The 17,075-nt window shown below is 39.4% G+C and overlaps 1 protein-coding gene across 2 annotated transcripts in view; it reads right to left on the reverse strand.

The window, feature by feature from the left end:
• Positions 1-883: 883 nt before the first annotated feature.
• The window catches only part of HTT (huntingtin), an 81,519-nt gene continuing 65,327 nt past the window's right edge, over positions 884-17,075 (reverse strand). For both annotated transcript variants that reach the window (XM_077177775.1, XM_054632472.2), the window contains 13 exons: positions 15,610-15,764; positions 15,102-15,241; positions 14,850-14,932; positions 14,447-14,577; positions 14,128-14,257; positions 13,195-13,350; positions 10,393-10,583; positions 9,842-9,956; positions 9,407-9,620; positions 9,157-9,262; positions 7,632-7,794; positions 6,848-7,008; positions 884-5,886 (listed from right to left, as the gene is read on the reverse strand). In XM_077177775.1, the coding sequence (XP_077033890.1) occupies positions 5,673-5,886; positions 6,848-7,008; positions 7,632-7,794; positions 9,157-9,262; positions 9,407-9,620; positions 9,842-9,956; positions 10,393-10,583; positions 13,195-13,350; positions 14,128-14,257; positions 14,447-14,577; positions 14,850-14,932; positions 15,102-15,241; positions 15,610-15,764 (1,959 nt within the window). In that variant the 3' untranslated portion in view covers positions 884-5,672. The remainder of the gene's footprint in view (positions 5,887-6,847; positions 7,009-7,631; positions 7,795-9,156; positions 9,263-9,406; positions 9,621-9,841; positions 9,957-10,392; positions 10,584-13,194; positions 13,351-14,127; positions 14,258-14,446; positions 14,578-14,849; positions 14,933-15,101; positions 15,242-15,609; positions 15,765-17,075) is intronic.

Consider the following 17,075-nt stretch of genomic DNA (forward strand, 5'->3'; position numbering starts at 1 on the left):
AAAAAAGTTCTAGCAAATTAAAAAGTGCTAGTCTACAAAGTGCAATGCTTCATCTGCCTGTGCCTGGCAATTCATCTTTAGGGGTAATACCTCCAGAAATTAAATGTCTTTTCTTCTCTGAGTGACAAAAAGATGAAGAGTTTATGACTCCAATGCATGTCCAGCTCTGCAGACAAAGGCACTTACCCCAGCACAGCTCTGTCCCTCAGCTCCAGGGCTGCACTCAGAGGTGACACAGCGGCCGATCAGCCGCCACCAACACCGCCAGGCAGCAACGAGATGGAAAAGAAGTTACCTTGACTCAGGACAAAACCAGCACGTGCTTTCTACATTAAGCTACTACTTCAAACTTTATGCCAGAGTTTCCAGGGAACAGCCAAGTGCTGCAAAGTTAATCAAAACAAGATGTCTGTGAGCCGTTGAGTACTGCAAGAGATCCTCCAGTGTTCAGCAGCAGGACCACCCAGAAATTTCTTTTAAGATGCAAGCCCAACAGCTGGAAAACCAAGCTTCAGCAAGTTAAACCATTTCTTCTCCTGTGTAACATTATCCCTCCCCAGGACTGCTGTGGATAAATACACTCTCATTCACAAATACAGCTGTACACTTGAATTTTGCCTTTTCTGATCTCATCTAGAATCCCAGAGAAGTTTTGGCAAGCATGACTGTTAGATACAATTAAAAGCTCAGCCGTGATAGCTCTTGCTTAATTGCAAACAGCACTGTGATTTTGCAGCATAGCTACATTTGCAGAAAGTTCAAGTATTCTTGCAAATCTTAATAATACTCAGTATTTGATAGTTGCTGAAAAGAGGAGATACTGGGGAAAAACTCTAGTAAAATGCATCAAGCCCTTCTTTTTAAATAACCAGAGAAAAATCACTTACAGTAATAGTTGCATTTTATTTTCTCTTTTAGTTTCAATGTGCAGTATTTTCAGCATTTTTTTTTTAAACTTAAACATACATCTAAAATTATATGCTTTTCTTTTCCCTTGAGTACAATTGCTTTTCAGGTTGGGGCTCCAAGCTTTTGCCCATCATTGCCCTCACACTGTATCCCACCACAGGGTGCGTTACCTTATCCTTGTCAAGTTTATCCAACTGGATGGTGTGTACACACGGACTGATGGCAATGAGAAGCTCACACAAAATGCACATGACTAAAGCAGCACATGCTTCACAAATGCTCTGCAGCATTTATACCCAGTTACCTGAATGCAGCTAAAAACTTTATCAAGATACACCGTAGAAGCTCTCCTGGGTATGACTGTGGGATTCTCAAGATTTTTAAATGGATACTTAGGTAGCATGCACAATGAGTTCACCCAAAATCTCTGTATTAGGTTAAATTGACATCATTAATTTCCCCCAAATTTTGCTACATTGCTTACTCTAGTTTTTACAGCAGCTTGTTTTCACTTTAAAACATTTAAACTACTTAAAAACTAGCAAAGTATTTTGTCCTCTTGTAACTTTCAGCAATTGTGTCCTTATAACCAAAACTGTTTTAAGAGCAAAGCACCTACCATTGTCCCTCAGTAGATTTCTACCTTTAGCAGAAAGTTTAGTTGAGATTGTACATGGAAAAAATCTGATTTACACCATAAATGTACTCAATTAGTTGCCCATCTTCTCCCATCCCTTTCAATGACCGGGTAAGATCCTGAATGACTGAATTTAATTAAACTGCTTATTGCTATTATTTATTGCTCATTATACCCTAAAATTTCTTATATTATGGAAGCATAAATGCCCAGCCCTGACAGCTCCACAAAACCCTAAGACAAACCAGGTGTGCTGCCCTTGGAGAACTGTCTTTGCAGTGCTTTTGACACAACCTCCTTATTTGCTATAGAGTTAACAGCCACTGAAAAAGGAGAATGGCAAGACAGAATGCTCTTAAGGCAAAGCTACTAGATATCAACAGATTACTTTTAAAATAACTTTTAAAAGGTTCCACTTGTTCCTCCCTTCATGTGACCAAGATCTGTTCGCTCAGTGCTTTCGGAATGCTGCTGGTGTTGAAAACAAGCAATGTCTTGGTGCTAAGAAGGCATTCCTACCAAAGCAAAAGTAACACACAGTCATTTACTAGGTGCTTTAGGCAAGAAATGGCATCTGAGTATACACTTCAGAGAAGATTTAAATAAACTCCCATTCAATTGCAACTGGAAAACAACATAAATAGTAAAGAAAATACTTTGAACCCCACAAATAAGAACAGGTTTACAATAAGTTGTTGTTTACAACTCCTCACTCTTGCACTCAGCACAAGGGAGGGGGTAGGCTGAAATGAAACACAAAGCAAACTTTATTTAATGGGTCAGTGGGTAGCTGGTCCAAAAGCTATTTGTAACAAGTTGGCTGGCATACAATGTTCTTAGGGGAGGGCCACATTATAGATTTAGTAATGCAGTTTCTTTGACAACTGAATTGTAACTGAAGTTTTAAATATTAATCTGTCTCAAGTATGCTCCCAGTCATGCCACACCTCTCATCTTGTAAGGCTTTTAAGAAGCCACTTTTACTGCAAAGCAGATTAAAGATGCTGTCTGCTTTGTTTAGCCAGGACAACAAATGTATGTCTAAAGACCAAACACATTTCTACCCTGATCTCAATGAAAAAATGAACAGCCTGATTTTCAGAATTAGCTTTCTGTTTACAGCAAGTTAAAAACACTCTGTGAAATAAAATCTTGCATAGAGTCAGTCTCAAAGGACAAGCAGTATTTTTATTTCCTTTAAATGCAACATCAGAATCCCTTAATGGCCACTGTTCTGCTGTTACTACCCCCATGGCACACCTTGCGGCTCGTGTCACTAAAAGCAGACAGGAGTGATTCTGATTTCATTCCCAAAGAAATGAGGGTGTGGAAAGAATGTCCAGGAAGAAGAGAGGAAGCTGTGCTGCAGTGAAATGTCTGAACTGAAGCCCTGCTGCAGTGTGCTCCCACACTAGGAAGACCCTTAAGCTCCAGCTCCTTCAGGTCACAGAGGATTTCCCAAGAGGAGGTGCCCTTCTTCAGACACTTGGGACACATTACAGGAGGTACAGACACTACAACAATCTCCAGGAGAGGTTAAAACAGATGAAGTTACTACCAGTGAATCTGTGTGAGGTTAGAAGGGAGTGCATCAGCTCTAGAGCTTGTCTTGAGACAGGTAATGCAAATACTTGCTCTAAGGCTGGCAAGAGGCAGCTGAGGAATGGGAGTCTGTCACATCTATAATGTTTTAACCCAGCTGTGCTGACTGCTTAATTCAATGTATTTCTTCACTGGCCTGAAAGATTCTATAGCAAGTCCCAAGCTGGTTTGGAAAGTTTCAGAAAGGGTCTAGCTCCTGTGATCCCAAGGTAAAGTAATCAGCTGGTCTGTGTTAATCATGAGGAGCTTAAAATTATGAAGAATTTAACAGTTTCATAACACAACATATACTGTTATATGGTGAGAATTTGACTAACCTGATGCTTAAAAAATATATTAAAATCTATTTTTAAATTCTGGAAAATAGCTTACAAAAATATCTTCACTTAAACTATATATCATACAAAAACTGACTGGTGTGTGGGTTTACAGTACAAAACGATTATTGGTGATTACAAAAGGGAAGAGTGATCTATACTACCCCTTAATGCAAACACAGGGCATTATATCTCACTGCCTGGAATTAGACTTTTATCAGAATTAAGATAATTTCCAATATAACTCAAAAACTTTCAAACAGTATCTATTTTATTAAACCTTTTTCTGAAACCCTGTTCAGTTTCTTTTAAAAATCACCACAGTGCTGTGGCCCAAGGAAGAAGAGTAACCCAACTTAGGACAGAAATAATTGCTCTAGATAATAAGACCTGTAGAGAGCTCAATACAGCAACATCTACAGTTGTTTCTACTGCCCATACTACCAATTTCCTCTACCAGTTTCTAAAAGGAAGCGACACCAGTGGACAATTCCTTTGTAATCAATTTAAGGGCAGAAGCAACAATTTTTGGTCTAGATTGGAATTAGTTTAAATACATGGGTTTAATAAATACAAATATACACATCTGTATACATTAAATGTTGTCACATGTGTATAATTTCAACATATACATTATATACAGAAATACATACAGTACATGCTCCTCCTGACAACACTATCTCATTTTTCCAAGTGTCACCAAAAGGTGTGATAAGAAAATGAAGAGAGGTTGAATGTAGGATCTGACTGAGAACCAAGGTATCATTTCTCTATCATGAAAGACTTAAATACAACTAAAGACAAATGCTGTGCTAGATTTCCTCATGTAAAGCTTAGGAATCAATGGCATTCCCTGGGTGGTGAGTAAAAGCTAAATCTGGCCCTGTGTAGTGTCCTGGAATTCATGGATATTTGTGTTTGTGTCTAAAGCATTATGGATACAACAGGTAATAAAAGAGGTTGTGTAATCTAACACTTTAGCCAGTCCCAGAGTAGACCACAGCAGCCTTCTGATTCTCTACTGCTACCTCATACTTGTTCACATGAGAGTGGTCCAGGTGACTCCATGGTCTCAGTTAGGAAAGGTCAAATGGTTGTTGACTACTGGGGAGCTTGCACCATTTTGTCTCTTAAAATGCTGTGCAGCAAATAAGAGCAGTTTCTTAAGTATCTCAAGTTTGATCCAGAGTGACTAGTCCTCTTTCTTACCATTATGTCTCAAAATTAAGGAATTACAAAGAAGCTACAGTAAAGTGGATCACAAGAATGCCTCCTTAGTACAGTTTCTCAAGACAAATTAATCAACATATTCCAGTTTTAAAGCACTTTAAGAAAAAGTGAGATGCAAAACAAGATGTAATCTGTACATTAAGATGGATTTCCAAAAGGAACATGAATTCAAGAATGAGGAAAAAAAATGAGGACAATACAGATGTCAAGACATTCAGTAGCATGGCTTTTGTTCATCTCCAATTACAGCACAGCTCATGCACCACACATCTTACAATTTTACATACTGTACATAATATAGAAATATTTAAGTTAAAATTTCTTTCACTGATATACTGTACTCAAATTTGAAATCCTGAGAAGAAAAAAGAAAAAGGTGTGGTTACGTATGTGCACTATATCTCTGGTATCACCAACACATACACCACTGGATATCAGAAAATCCAGAGAGAAATTACATGCTGGAAGTGTAAATCATAAAAGCCATTTTCTCTTTTCCTGGTTTGGGAGAGACATTAGGAAACCAATTCTATTTTGTACTACACAACAGTATATACAGGTACATAAAACGATGAAGTTGGCTAATGACTGCACGTTGCAATAACAGTCTGTCAGTGCTTCACTGCTGCACCACAGTGGCTTCAGCTGCATATTGGGAAGAACAGGAATACCAAATACCTTGCATGTGGTACTAGCTCATATTTTACAGCTTGGATGTGTGGCTTCTTTAGTCCCCACCATCACTTGAAAAACACTGACATACTTCATTCCACTTAGAGGTGTTTGGTGTCAACAACAACTACACTTGACTCTCAGGTGATTTCCAGTGCTGCAGAGCACTTGTCCATGCATGCTGGAAGGAAAACCGACAGGTCCGTATTTAGCACAAATGCAACCCCAGGTATTTTCTTCATCTTGCATTCCTCATAACTCATATTCCAACACTAGTCATGCAGTTCCACTACACATCAGGATGTTCAGCATGCTGTGACCTTGTGGACATTTTGCAAACAGATCAGGAGGCGGTGGTATGGGGTTCCTGGAGATGCCACCACCTCAAACACCGACTGGAAGGCTCTCCGATCCAACTCCTCATCGATCTGGTGCCGGTAGAAGTCTATGGCCACCAAACAGAAGATGTTAACATCCACCTGCTCTGATTTCCCCATTCTGCTGATAATATGTGGAAGACTGAAACACAAGTTAAGGTCATAAAATGACAGACATTGCCTCTCTTTTGGTTTAGCAGTTTAAACTCTGTTCTCCATTAAAACAGCTTATTCTTAAGTTCACCAACAACGTTCAAGTGCAAATGCTGCAATCTGGTAATTAACTGCTATTACATAAATCCTATTTCTTCCTTAACATCACACAATTTCTTATCCTCAGAAATTAATTTCAAGCTAGCAGTAGTTTTCTTTATCCATTGGAGCAAACGATGCAATCAGCAACTGCTGAAGGCCAAAGAGCACTGCTGAGGTTGGGACTCATTAGGATGTCTCAAACATGACAAATGGCCATTTTTTTTGTCTGCACACAAGATGCACTAGTTATTTTCTGTTTGTTTCAGGGGGTTTATTTGTTTTTAAATAAATCCAGCACTAATACCATATATATATATATAAAGTTAGATATATAGATAAATTGGAATAAGTCTGTTCCAATTTATTTGGCCAATGCAATTCCATTGCCAAAGCCCACTATTACTGCAGTGCACAGCCAGGGTGATAACTGCAAAATACAGTTTGGATGTAGAGGATAATTCTCTTGATTTTGAGTATGTTGGCTTCTTACATTTTCTTCAATATATTTTATCTTGCAGAAGGAACACAGAGCAAAGCTTTTAAAGGTCACAGCAATACTATCTTGATGAAACTTTTAAAAAGTCTTTCAAAGGAAGGACTTTCCCAATCATCCTGCATAAAAGGAACTGATCTTAAAGCAGTAGTTTTAGATAACTTTGTTCTCACCATCTGTTTAGATGTTCTCTTTTTTCCCTACAAACCTGAGGTACCAATGGCACAAAGCAATATACACTATTACTATCTGCAGTAAAACTGCCTTTTTTGTGTCTTACACTTGTACTCTTATCCTTTAAGGCTTTACACTATAATTGCCCAGAAATGGCACACATTCCATCTTTTTAGGATACATTGCTGAAATCCATTGACTGGTGGAAGCACTGACAAAAAAACAGGAAAGACTCCACATTGCCATTGCCACAGGTGTTCTTTGTGTGAAATTGGAGAGAGAGAGCATCACCCAGTCACGGACCATGGAAGATTGTCCAGTGCTATGCAGTGTCTGGAACACCTGCAAAATATTGTACACAGGAATAAAGACAGGGTGGATGGATATGGGAAAAAGTTCAGTTTCTCTTGTAAAGGCTACAAAGCTCTGAGGGTCACAAACTGGGTTCCTGGGGGACAACTCTAATGAATTAGTGAACTGGACTCATTAGTGAACTGGACTCATGGCAAATGGGCCAAACTGAAGTAATCACATAGAAATATGCAACTTGTGTGGTGTCTCTGTTTTTTATAGATCACATGTGCTGGGCACATGCACTCTCCAGTGATGCAAAGTCCAGCAGGTGCTGAAGAGCCAAAAGCCCAGAGGCCCAGCTGAAGCCACAGGGGCTTGCCTGTTAGGCTCACAAGGTGATGGCTCTCTCAGATCTAGAATCTGAGCACCAGGATCACAACCACTAACTTTCTCTTTATTTCTCATTATCAGTGACTGGACTGTCTTGCTGTGAGATTTGGCAATTCTAGTCCCTGATGCTACCTGGAAGGCAAAGCTCACAGCAGGACACCTCAATCATGGCAGGTTTTTTAGATCTAATTAACAAAAGTGGTATATGGCCCTTCAGCTGAGCTGTCAATTATTTAGAAATTTTCTGAAACATTTAAGAAAAATAAATGTATCAATAGTACCTTATAAACTACTGTTGCCATGAATTGTGGGTATGGCTGCTGATTGGACAGAAATTCCCCAATGACTTTGTTCATTACATCTTGTGGGGGGAAAAAATCATCAAGGAACTGCGGAAGAATCCGAGCCACTACTCGAGCTTCAAAGGGAAATCCCTTCCTGATCCTGAAAATAATAAAAAATTAAATACATTATGATTGAATGTCAACACATATCTTGTTCTTTTCCAATTTAATTGGCAATGGAAAGAACATTTTACTTTCATCTCTGAGTAGGCAAGTTCTCAGCACTGATGAATCCAAATCTTCATGTAATCTTAATAACAGACTACCCAGAGAGGTCTCTCAAAGCTGTCAGAAGCTGTTACAGGTGTCTCTTTACCCCACACTCTCCCCTTTTCTTTTTTTGAATAATCACATTTTTTTAAAGGTCTGGAATTGTATCAGAGATGAGACTTACCAACAGGAATGCTGAAAAAACTAAACAAGAACAAAAAAGGACAGGGAGATCACTCCTCCTAGTTACCAGAGAAAAGACCATGTATAAACAGAACACTAGTTTTCATTCATAACATCTTGGCATTTTTTATTCAAGTTCAGAATGACCAATATATCAAATGAGAAAAGCAAGCTGTATTGCTTTATAAAGTGGGGAGAAGATACTCCAACCTACAGACAACTTCGTTTAAGTAACACTAATTGGAAAATCTTTCTAATAAAGGCAGCATCTGTTGATGTATCAAGATCAAGTTACCATCATTTGATTCTTCCCTGCAAAAGTTATTTTTTGCTTGTAGTAGTCACATTTGTTTTGCTAGCTCTTCAGAGTGATATATTCAAAAACACTCAAGCACTGCTCTAGTTCTGTTCTCACCAAGTACAGAAGTGAAACCCTCCTCCAGTTTTATGGAAAAACCACTGAACACTTTAAAAAATGTAAACCATTACCCACAAACTACTACACAAAATCTAACATGCTATACTCACTTAAGACAGCTTGAGATTGTCAGATCAAAACAGGGGTTTTGAAATGTTCCCATTAATGAGTTCCATGTGAATACAGCAGTTTTACTGTATCCTTCCACTGCAATTACTTAACAGCCTCAGAAAGAGCAACTCTTGTGAGGAGGGAAGGGGGGAAAAAGTTTTAAACTCTTAGGGCAGTTAGAAAGATTATTTCCTGTAAACTGGATTTATATCCTTGATTATGTAGAAGACATCCTGAAAAGCACTTAAGAGTTTGACCTGAAGGGAGCTGGAAATACATTTATGAAGCATTATAGTTTGTGCAACACACTGTATCAGTTTGGACATGTCTGGTTTTCATTTACATTCCTGCACATTTGTGCTGCCTTCAGCAATTCCATCAGTGTTACTGTGTATACCAGGAGTGTAACTTTTAAGCAACAGTAAGTAGAGAAACATCATTAATTAAACTGTAAGAACTGTCAAATAGAGAAGTGACCAAGCAGTGGCAAACACAATCCTTTCCCTCCCAGAGCCCCATTTACACATTTTGTCCTCTTACCTATCAAAAAGGACAGATACTCGTTCCATAGCAACAATCACAGATTCACTGTCAGGAGCACCAGGATTTGCATCTGGGATACGGCTGGGGCTGATTTTTTCCTTTCCTAAACCAAAATAATTTGTTACAAGTTCACTGTGGATGTTAAAATACACTGCTTTTACTCTTGGTAACAAAAATAAATTAAGAAAATTAGCACTGTTGGCAAGCCAGTCTCCCAGCACATGAGAAATATAAAGAAAGTGAATACCTGTGTACATGCAAGTCAGCATCAATCCCAGGGCTGCCATTGCTCTGTGGGGGCTCTGCACATTCACCCTGTCAACACTCAGCTTAACCAGGGACTCACTGTCCAGCCTGGAAAGCTGCTCTGAAAGGAGGAGTCGCTCCAATCCTCTCAGGACACAGTGATAAATAATGGATGGTGTTGATTCATCACTTCCAGACACCATGACTCCACACATCTGAAATAAAGCAAAAAAACACCACCTACTTGGTTTTGAGGTTGATTTAGGTCATCTTCTAGCACCACACCACAACAGCATGGAACAGCATCAGGTATTAACAAAAACTGATGAAACTCAACCCAAAAGCATGCCCACACCTCAGTATGCAAGTGTTAAAGACAGTAATGTAGTGGTCTCAGGTTACACAACCACATCTCACTGCAGGCATCACAACATACCTGTATAATTCCTGCAGAGAATTCAGGCCCTACATCAAGTGGGTAATTCTCAATCAAATAGAAAGCAGCTGCACACATGACCAAAATGTGCTCTTGGTTATGGATATTCACACAACTGCAAATGAGCAAAAACACTAGTGGTCACACCAAAGTTGTTTAGGTCACAAACAGACACTATAAACAATTTCTAGAAATTCAAAGTATTTTTGAACATGAAAACTAAACCCTTTTTAAAATCACAGAAAGTATTGCTGAGGTGCCATAAGAGAACATTGATTATTATGAAAATGACAGAAAAATGAGGTTTAAGTAACAGTTTACCAAAGACATGAAAGCCTGTACTATCAAACAGTTTTCTCATCCTCAAATACCATTTCACTCTGTAAATTAAACCTAAAATTGGATGATATTTTCAACGAAAATGCCAAAACCTGCTTGATACAACAGCCTGCTATAAAATGTACTGGCAACTGCCAACAACAGAGAGCCCTTTTGTTCAGACATAAACATGCAACAGTTTGGAGCCAGGGGGAAAGGGAGAAGAGTCTTACTGTGCTACTCCTCTCAAATTGGAGAGCAGATACTCGCTGATAATTGGAATGAGCTGCTTTGCTGTTTCATCCAGCAAGTCACACTCAAGGATATAAAGGATTCCATGCAGGGCTCCAATCCGACTTGGCATGTGGGTGCTCCTCAGGGTTGATTCCAGCAGTCGACTCACTGGTTCAGCCACAGCCTTATCCTAATACACCCAACAAGAGCACTCATTAGAAATCAACACTGGTTCAAATACTGGCAAGTCCTGTCATTCAGAAATACTTGGAACAAATTAAAGAGCAGAAAATAGGGAACAAAACAGAGCCTGGCTTAAAGTACTTTGAATAAATGTAACAAGACTAATACAATCACACAAGAGATCAGTTGCAGATTAACTAGGAAATTGATGCTACTTTGTTTTATTTGTACAAAGTTATGTCATGATTTAAAATTTAAAAAATCCAAATAAGATAAGGATTAGTTCAGTAAATAGTACGAGCTATTAAGAATACAGGACTTGAATGATTGAAATTTTGTGGTCTTCCAAGTAAGCACAAAGGATGCTTCCATCTGAAACAGACTGGCACCAGACAACTATACTCTGCCATCTACTATCTGTCTACTCAACTCATGGCACATCATTCCATTCACAGAATCACAGAATAATGAGATTGGAAGAGACCTCTAAAATCAAGTCCAACCTATGCCCTAACACCTCAACTAGACTATAGCACCAAGTGCCATGTCCAGTCTTTTTTTAAACACATCCAGAGATGGTGATTCTACCACTTCCCTGGGAAGAGCATTCATTTATTATTCTCCAAGACCACTGGTACTCACACCTGCACATCTTTCCCTCCACCAATTCTGTGATCTGGATGAGGGAATTCAGTGTACGTTCAGCTGGGCAGGAGTGTTGATCTGCTGGAAGTGAGGGAGACTCTGCAAAGGGATCTGGACAGGCTGGATCAGTGGGCCCAAGGCTCTGAGGTTCAACAAGGCCAAGTGCTGGGTCCTGCCCCTGGACCACAACAACCCCTGCAGTGCCACAGGCTGGGGCAGAGGGCCTGGAAAGGGCCCCGTGGAAAAGGACCTGGGGGTGCTGGGTGAGAGTGGCTGAACATGAGCCAGGTGTGCCCAGGTGGCCAAGAAGGCCAATGGCAGCTGGCCTGGATCAGCAGTGCTGTGGCCAGCAGGGCCAGGGCAGTGACTGTCACCCTGTACTTCACAGAATCATTAAGGCTGGAAAAGCCCTCCAGGATCATGGAGTCCAGCCTTTGACCAAGCTGACCACCATCAACTAAACCACAGCTCTGAGTGCCATGTCCAGTCATTTCTGGAACACCTGCAGGGATGGTGACTCTACCACTTCCCTGGGCAGCCCATTCCAATGCTTAACCACCCTTCCAGTGAAGAAGTTCTTCCTAACAGCCAACCCAAACCTCCTCTGGCACAACCTGAAGCCATTTCCTCTTGTCCTGTCACCTGAGAGAAGAGACTGACCCTTACTTTGCTATAATCTTTCAGGAACTTGTTGAGTCATAAGCCCCGCCCTGAGCCTCCTTAGGCTCCATCCTTAGGGAAATGGTTTAGTTAGGTCAATGGTTGGACTCAATGATCTCAAGGCTCTTTTCCAACCTAAGTGATTCCACAACTTTATGTTCAGTATTCAAGGTCAAGCTGGTATCAGATACTTCACTCCCTGTTACCAAATACCACAACTTACTGGAATGTACAAAATCTATTTTGAATTTTAGTTCTGGAAAGTCATCTCCTTACTATCTAAGTAATTAGTAGAAATTACTTGCTTTACCTTGTCCCTTTACTCATGAAGTGTCTAAGATACAGGCCAGTTTGAGACAGTGTCTGCTCTCTAGTTGCTCTTTTTAAGCAACTTTTCTATATAGCTGAGCACAGAACAACAAGCAACTCTTGATGGAACCAGCTTCTTGTTTTTAAGTCCCACCAAGCTGTTATATTCAGCTGTTTGCTTATAAGAAGGTGTTATTAGCTCACTGAGTGGGAAATGACAGCCTAGTCAAAATAAGCTGATCTCTAAAACTGTTTCTGTATGTTTGCCATCATCTTCCCAGCCTTCCCTTGCAGAGTTGCTGCTGCAATAGCTACTGAAAGCCCTACCCTAAAAGCCTTTCAGAATTTCTTTTACCACTATTACCCATATAGCTTTATATTCGTCTCAGTTTCTAGAAGTGCTAACTCCTTCCAAAATGATTTGTAATGTTTTTCCTAAATAACTCCACTCTGAAATGTTCACTGGAAAGTACTCCTGGTCTACACATCTCAAGACAAAATGATGCAGTGGAGGGAAGAGTGAGGGAAAGAAAAGGGATACCTGACTATCTGAGATTATATTTTCATCACATGCACTGTCCCAGCCTCCCATGAGATTACAGCCATTCCCCAGGAATACAAATCTAGCAAAAGCTGTTCTCTAAATCCTTATTTCTGGCCTGAAATGTAACAAATGAAGAGTCCAGGGCAAAGGCAACACTGAACTCAATACAACAAACCAAAAAGCACAGTAAATTATGCTCAAACCTCAAAAAAATATCAAATCAAGCAACCTTTCTGTTTGAATAAAGGGCAATTGGAGATAATGTTTGCAAACTCTGAAAGCCCAGAATAAATATCCTATTGCTTCTTACAGCCATGCAGATCAACTAAGGATGTTCTTAGAGACAAACCACCAGTATACCAAGTATATGTACAACCACAAGTATACCAGGTTTTGCAGCAGAAGCTGAGTTAACCTAAACACTCATGAATTTGCAGTAAACTTTCTGAGAATTTCTTACCATTCCAAGAACAGCAGCAGCTTTACAAGTAGCTGGTATCAAATACTGTACAAGAATCTCATCTTCTGAGGGATGCACCTTTCTCAACTCTGTCAGTGTTGTGTACATCATCTCAAACTGATTCCTTTCTGTAAATAAGTCTGACACTGCCAGAAGCTGTACAGAAATTAAAATTGAATATATAAAAATTCCCATTAGCAGACAGCCAAAAATTGACTCTCCCTTCTGTTAAAATTGTGAGCAAAAGATTCCTCAATTGATCTATTAAATGTGTAAACATTTACTCAAGGGTCTGAAATAACTATTACTATTGTTTTCCAAAATTAATTCCACCATTCATCTCCAATAATAATGACCTCCAAGAAGTCCTTTTTACCAAAAAGTTCACAAAATCAAAGCCACTATAGTAAGTAACTCTGGGACATGAACATTGCTATTTACAATGTACTAAACCATCCCAAAATATACAACACGTACTTCTCTTGCAAGGATAGCTTCACTTTAAGTCATAAGAATGATAGTAAATAATGGCTGTCAAGACACATTCCACACCTGTGTTCTTTAGTTTTGCTTCTACACTTAATAATCAACTTAATTCTCAAATACATTGTTGTTCCATCTTCATTTTTTTACAAAGGGATAGGATAAGAAAATCTTGCTTTAGCAAGCAGTCAAGTAAAATATAAACTGCCACTAAGTAGCAAGAAAGTATTTGTAATGTAGCAGCAGAATATGAAATTTGGATGCTTATATAGCTTAAATCAGTCTAATGCTGTAGTTGTCCAAGTTATGCTTCTGTACTGCCCACAGAATAGCAGTGCCAAGAAAATTCTGTATGTTCCATATATTAAAAGATGCATTATAAATGTTACTTAGTTTTGAACACTTATAGCATATGCCCAGTTATGACTCTGAATGCCAGTTGAGACTTACTGATCGCACCACTTCACTGATCAGAATCACTGGTGTTCTCTTGCTGGGGTTGGATGGCAATATCCACTGACTGTACAGCTCAAGCAAGAACTGAGAACAAGAGTGGATATCTACACCAGCCCGGTGTTTCCTGCAAGGAACAGCAAACAAGTGTTAAAATAGCTATTCTTAAACCCTGCTAAAATGCTTGATATGAAATAATACAATAAATACAGTTATTTAACAGCATCCAATTTATAAACTCAGCTTACTGAACTCAACATGAAGAAATAAAACCTTATCTATGATTCAAAAGTGAGAAGCTGAAAAAAAAAGATACCTAGTGTTGATAGGAGAGGTAGGTGGTGAGGAAGGAGCAGGTACATCGTTCTCATCTTCTTCATCCTCACCCCACTCTTCTTCTCTCAGTGGAGTGATATTATTTCCTAACCATATGGAGTGGATAGAGACCTTGCAACACACACAAGAGAAAAACAAATAGCAAAGAAGTGCATTCAACTCCCCAGTAGTCAACCTAGAAGAATCTTAGAAGCCAAATATATTTTCATTTAAATGACAGGCAACACACAGCCTCTAGCTGAGGAGACACCCAGTTAGGACCTACCCTGCATCACTCAGAGCTTTTAGTTTCTATTTGATGTCAAGCAATACTTCTTAACTAATTTTTCAGAACTGGAGGAAATGTAATGAAAATCAAGTTTAAAGCTGAGCTTTTAACAAACCTGTCCCAATTTATAATCCATATCTCCTATTTCTCGTTCAGTATTGATCTGCAGTAAGAGTTTTTCATGGCTGATAAGAGCACCTGTAATGAAACACAGGGTGAATTTTTAAAAAGTGCAAAATAAAGCACATGTGAAAATGGCTTCATTTCCCACAAACTGGATTTCAAATTTTTTCTGAGAGTACCTTTCCCACATTTTAAATGTGAAAGAAATTCACTCTCCCCTTCTCCCCCACAAACAAGCCCTTACCTGTAGTAGCAGGAGAAAGTGATGGAACAGGGTCCCAAGCTTGGTATAAGTGATGAGTAGCAATATTATCTCTCTTAGACACCATTGCCTGGATTTCCTGTTCAACAATTCCCCTGATAACACTTAGCTTCCTCCCAAACCTAAAAGCCCAAGAGAAATAATTTTAGCAGATTCTTCCTTTAAAAGTTTTGTGCAAGTCTGGCTCACACTGTAATGTTGTGTGTCTATGCTTATTTTCAGTATCAGGGAAATAAAAATGCTGAAAAATATGTTCTGCACACTGTTTACTAGATTTTATTAAGATGGTATCTTTTTCAGATAATCTTTTAAGTCAGCAGGTTCACAATGCTAAATCCATGCAACTTGTATGTAAATAAATCCATCCATATATACTCTTACTTAGAAAATACAATCTGCACATCTTTTTCCTACAACTAGACTAAGCAACTGTCATCATTATGTATTAACCACAAGTTCTATGCATTTGAAAACAAATGAAAACAAATACCTTGTGTCCAGAGCTTTCAAAGCTTTGTTGCGAGGCTGCTGCTCCAAGCAGCTGACTGCAGGATTGCCTGCAACAGGGATGGTCATTGCACTCAGCACCAGGGAGGTTATGGCTTGCACTGCCAGAACATTGATCTGGGTCCTCTCTGTATCTTCCTGTAAAATGAACTCACTGTAATTTGAATTGTTAAAAAAAAAAATCCCAAAAGCTCTGAATATCAGTTTGTCAGGTTTCACTAAATTACCATTAATAAGCCTGACACCTGCTCTTCTTCCCATCCTGAAATCCATGTGACATAAACAATGCACACAAAGCACTGACTGCAGCAGCAACACATCCTTCCTCTCATCAGTCACTCTGCATGCACCCTTCTCTTGTCCCAACAGCATTAAAATCTCAAGATATCCATTTCAGAACTTTTTAAAAAGTGTTTAGCCTCTTTCTTTGCAACTACCCATTAGTTACTTGTTGAAACAAAGCATCAAACCACAAAAGCATCTGATCCTTGTTAGAAGATGTAAGATGGTAACTAATGTTCAACTTTCAAAAAATGTTATTTTTATTTCAGAAGATATTAACATACTGAAATTTACAACAGCACTTAAAATATTTGCAATTTTGAACCTACTAGTCTGCCTTGGAAAGCAAGGGAGCAATATTATTCTTGTTCCACAAGTACTCTCTACATGACAAATAAGGAACAAGCAAAGGCTAGATTGCCCTAAGTCTGACCCAACATGGCCATTCTGCAGAAGGCAGTCAAGGTGTCCAAGCCTGTATAACAAACAGAAAATGCTAACCCAGGGAAGAGGGATGATGATTTCCTATTCCTTTTTGCAGGCTGACACCTAGGAAGCAAGGGCAGCAAACTCCTTTGTCTGCTACTCAGGATCCACAGTCTGTCCTCTGAACTCTTCAAACTGCTTTGGGCTCTGCACCTACCATCAGGGCCATGAACAAGCCTAGGGAAATATCCTTTCAGGCCAAAGAACTAGAACCCAGTAAAATCAGTTTGCTAACAGGTTAAGACAGTTGAAGAGGGAAAATCTCCTTCATGATAGCCAAGTTCACTCTTATATTGAATTTTCACAGAATCATCAAGGTTGGAAGAGACCTTCCAAGACCATCCAGTACAATCATGAATCCAGTACCACCATAATCACCCTTAGACCATGTCCCTCAGTGCCATATCCAGACCCCCACTTACAAAGACAGTGACTCCACCACCTCCCTGGAAAACTTATTCCAATGCCTAATCCCACTTTCAGTGCAAATTCTTTTCCTAATAGCCAATCTGAACATCCCCTGGTGCAACTTAAGGAGTTCAGTTGAGAGATGGCAGACAAGATCAATCCCCACCTGGCTACATCCTCCTTTCAGGTAGTTGTGGAGAGTGATGAGGATCCCCCTGAGCCTCCTCTTCCTGAGACTAAACACCCTCAGCTCCCTCAGCCCCAGCCCCATTT

This window comes from Agelaius phoeniceus, chromosome 4 (genome assembly GCF_051311805.1).
Source record: "Agelaius phoeniceus isolate bAgePho1 chromosome 4, bAgePho1.hap1, whole genome shotgun sequence".
Classification (NCBI taxonomy): Eukaryota; Metazoa; Chordata; class Aves; order Passeriformes; family Icteridae; genus Agelaius; species Agelaius phoeniceus.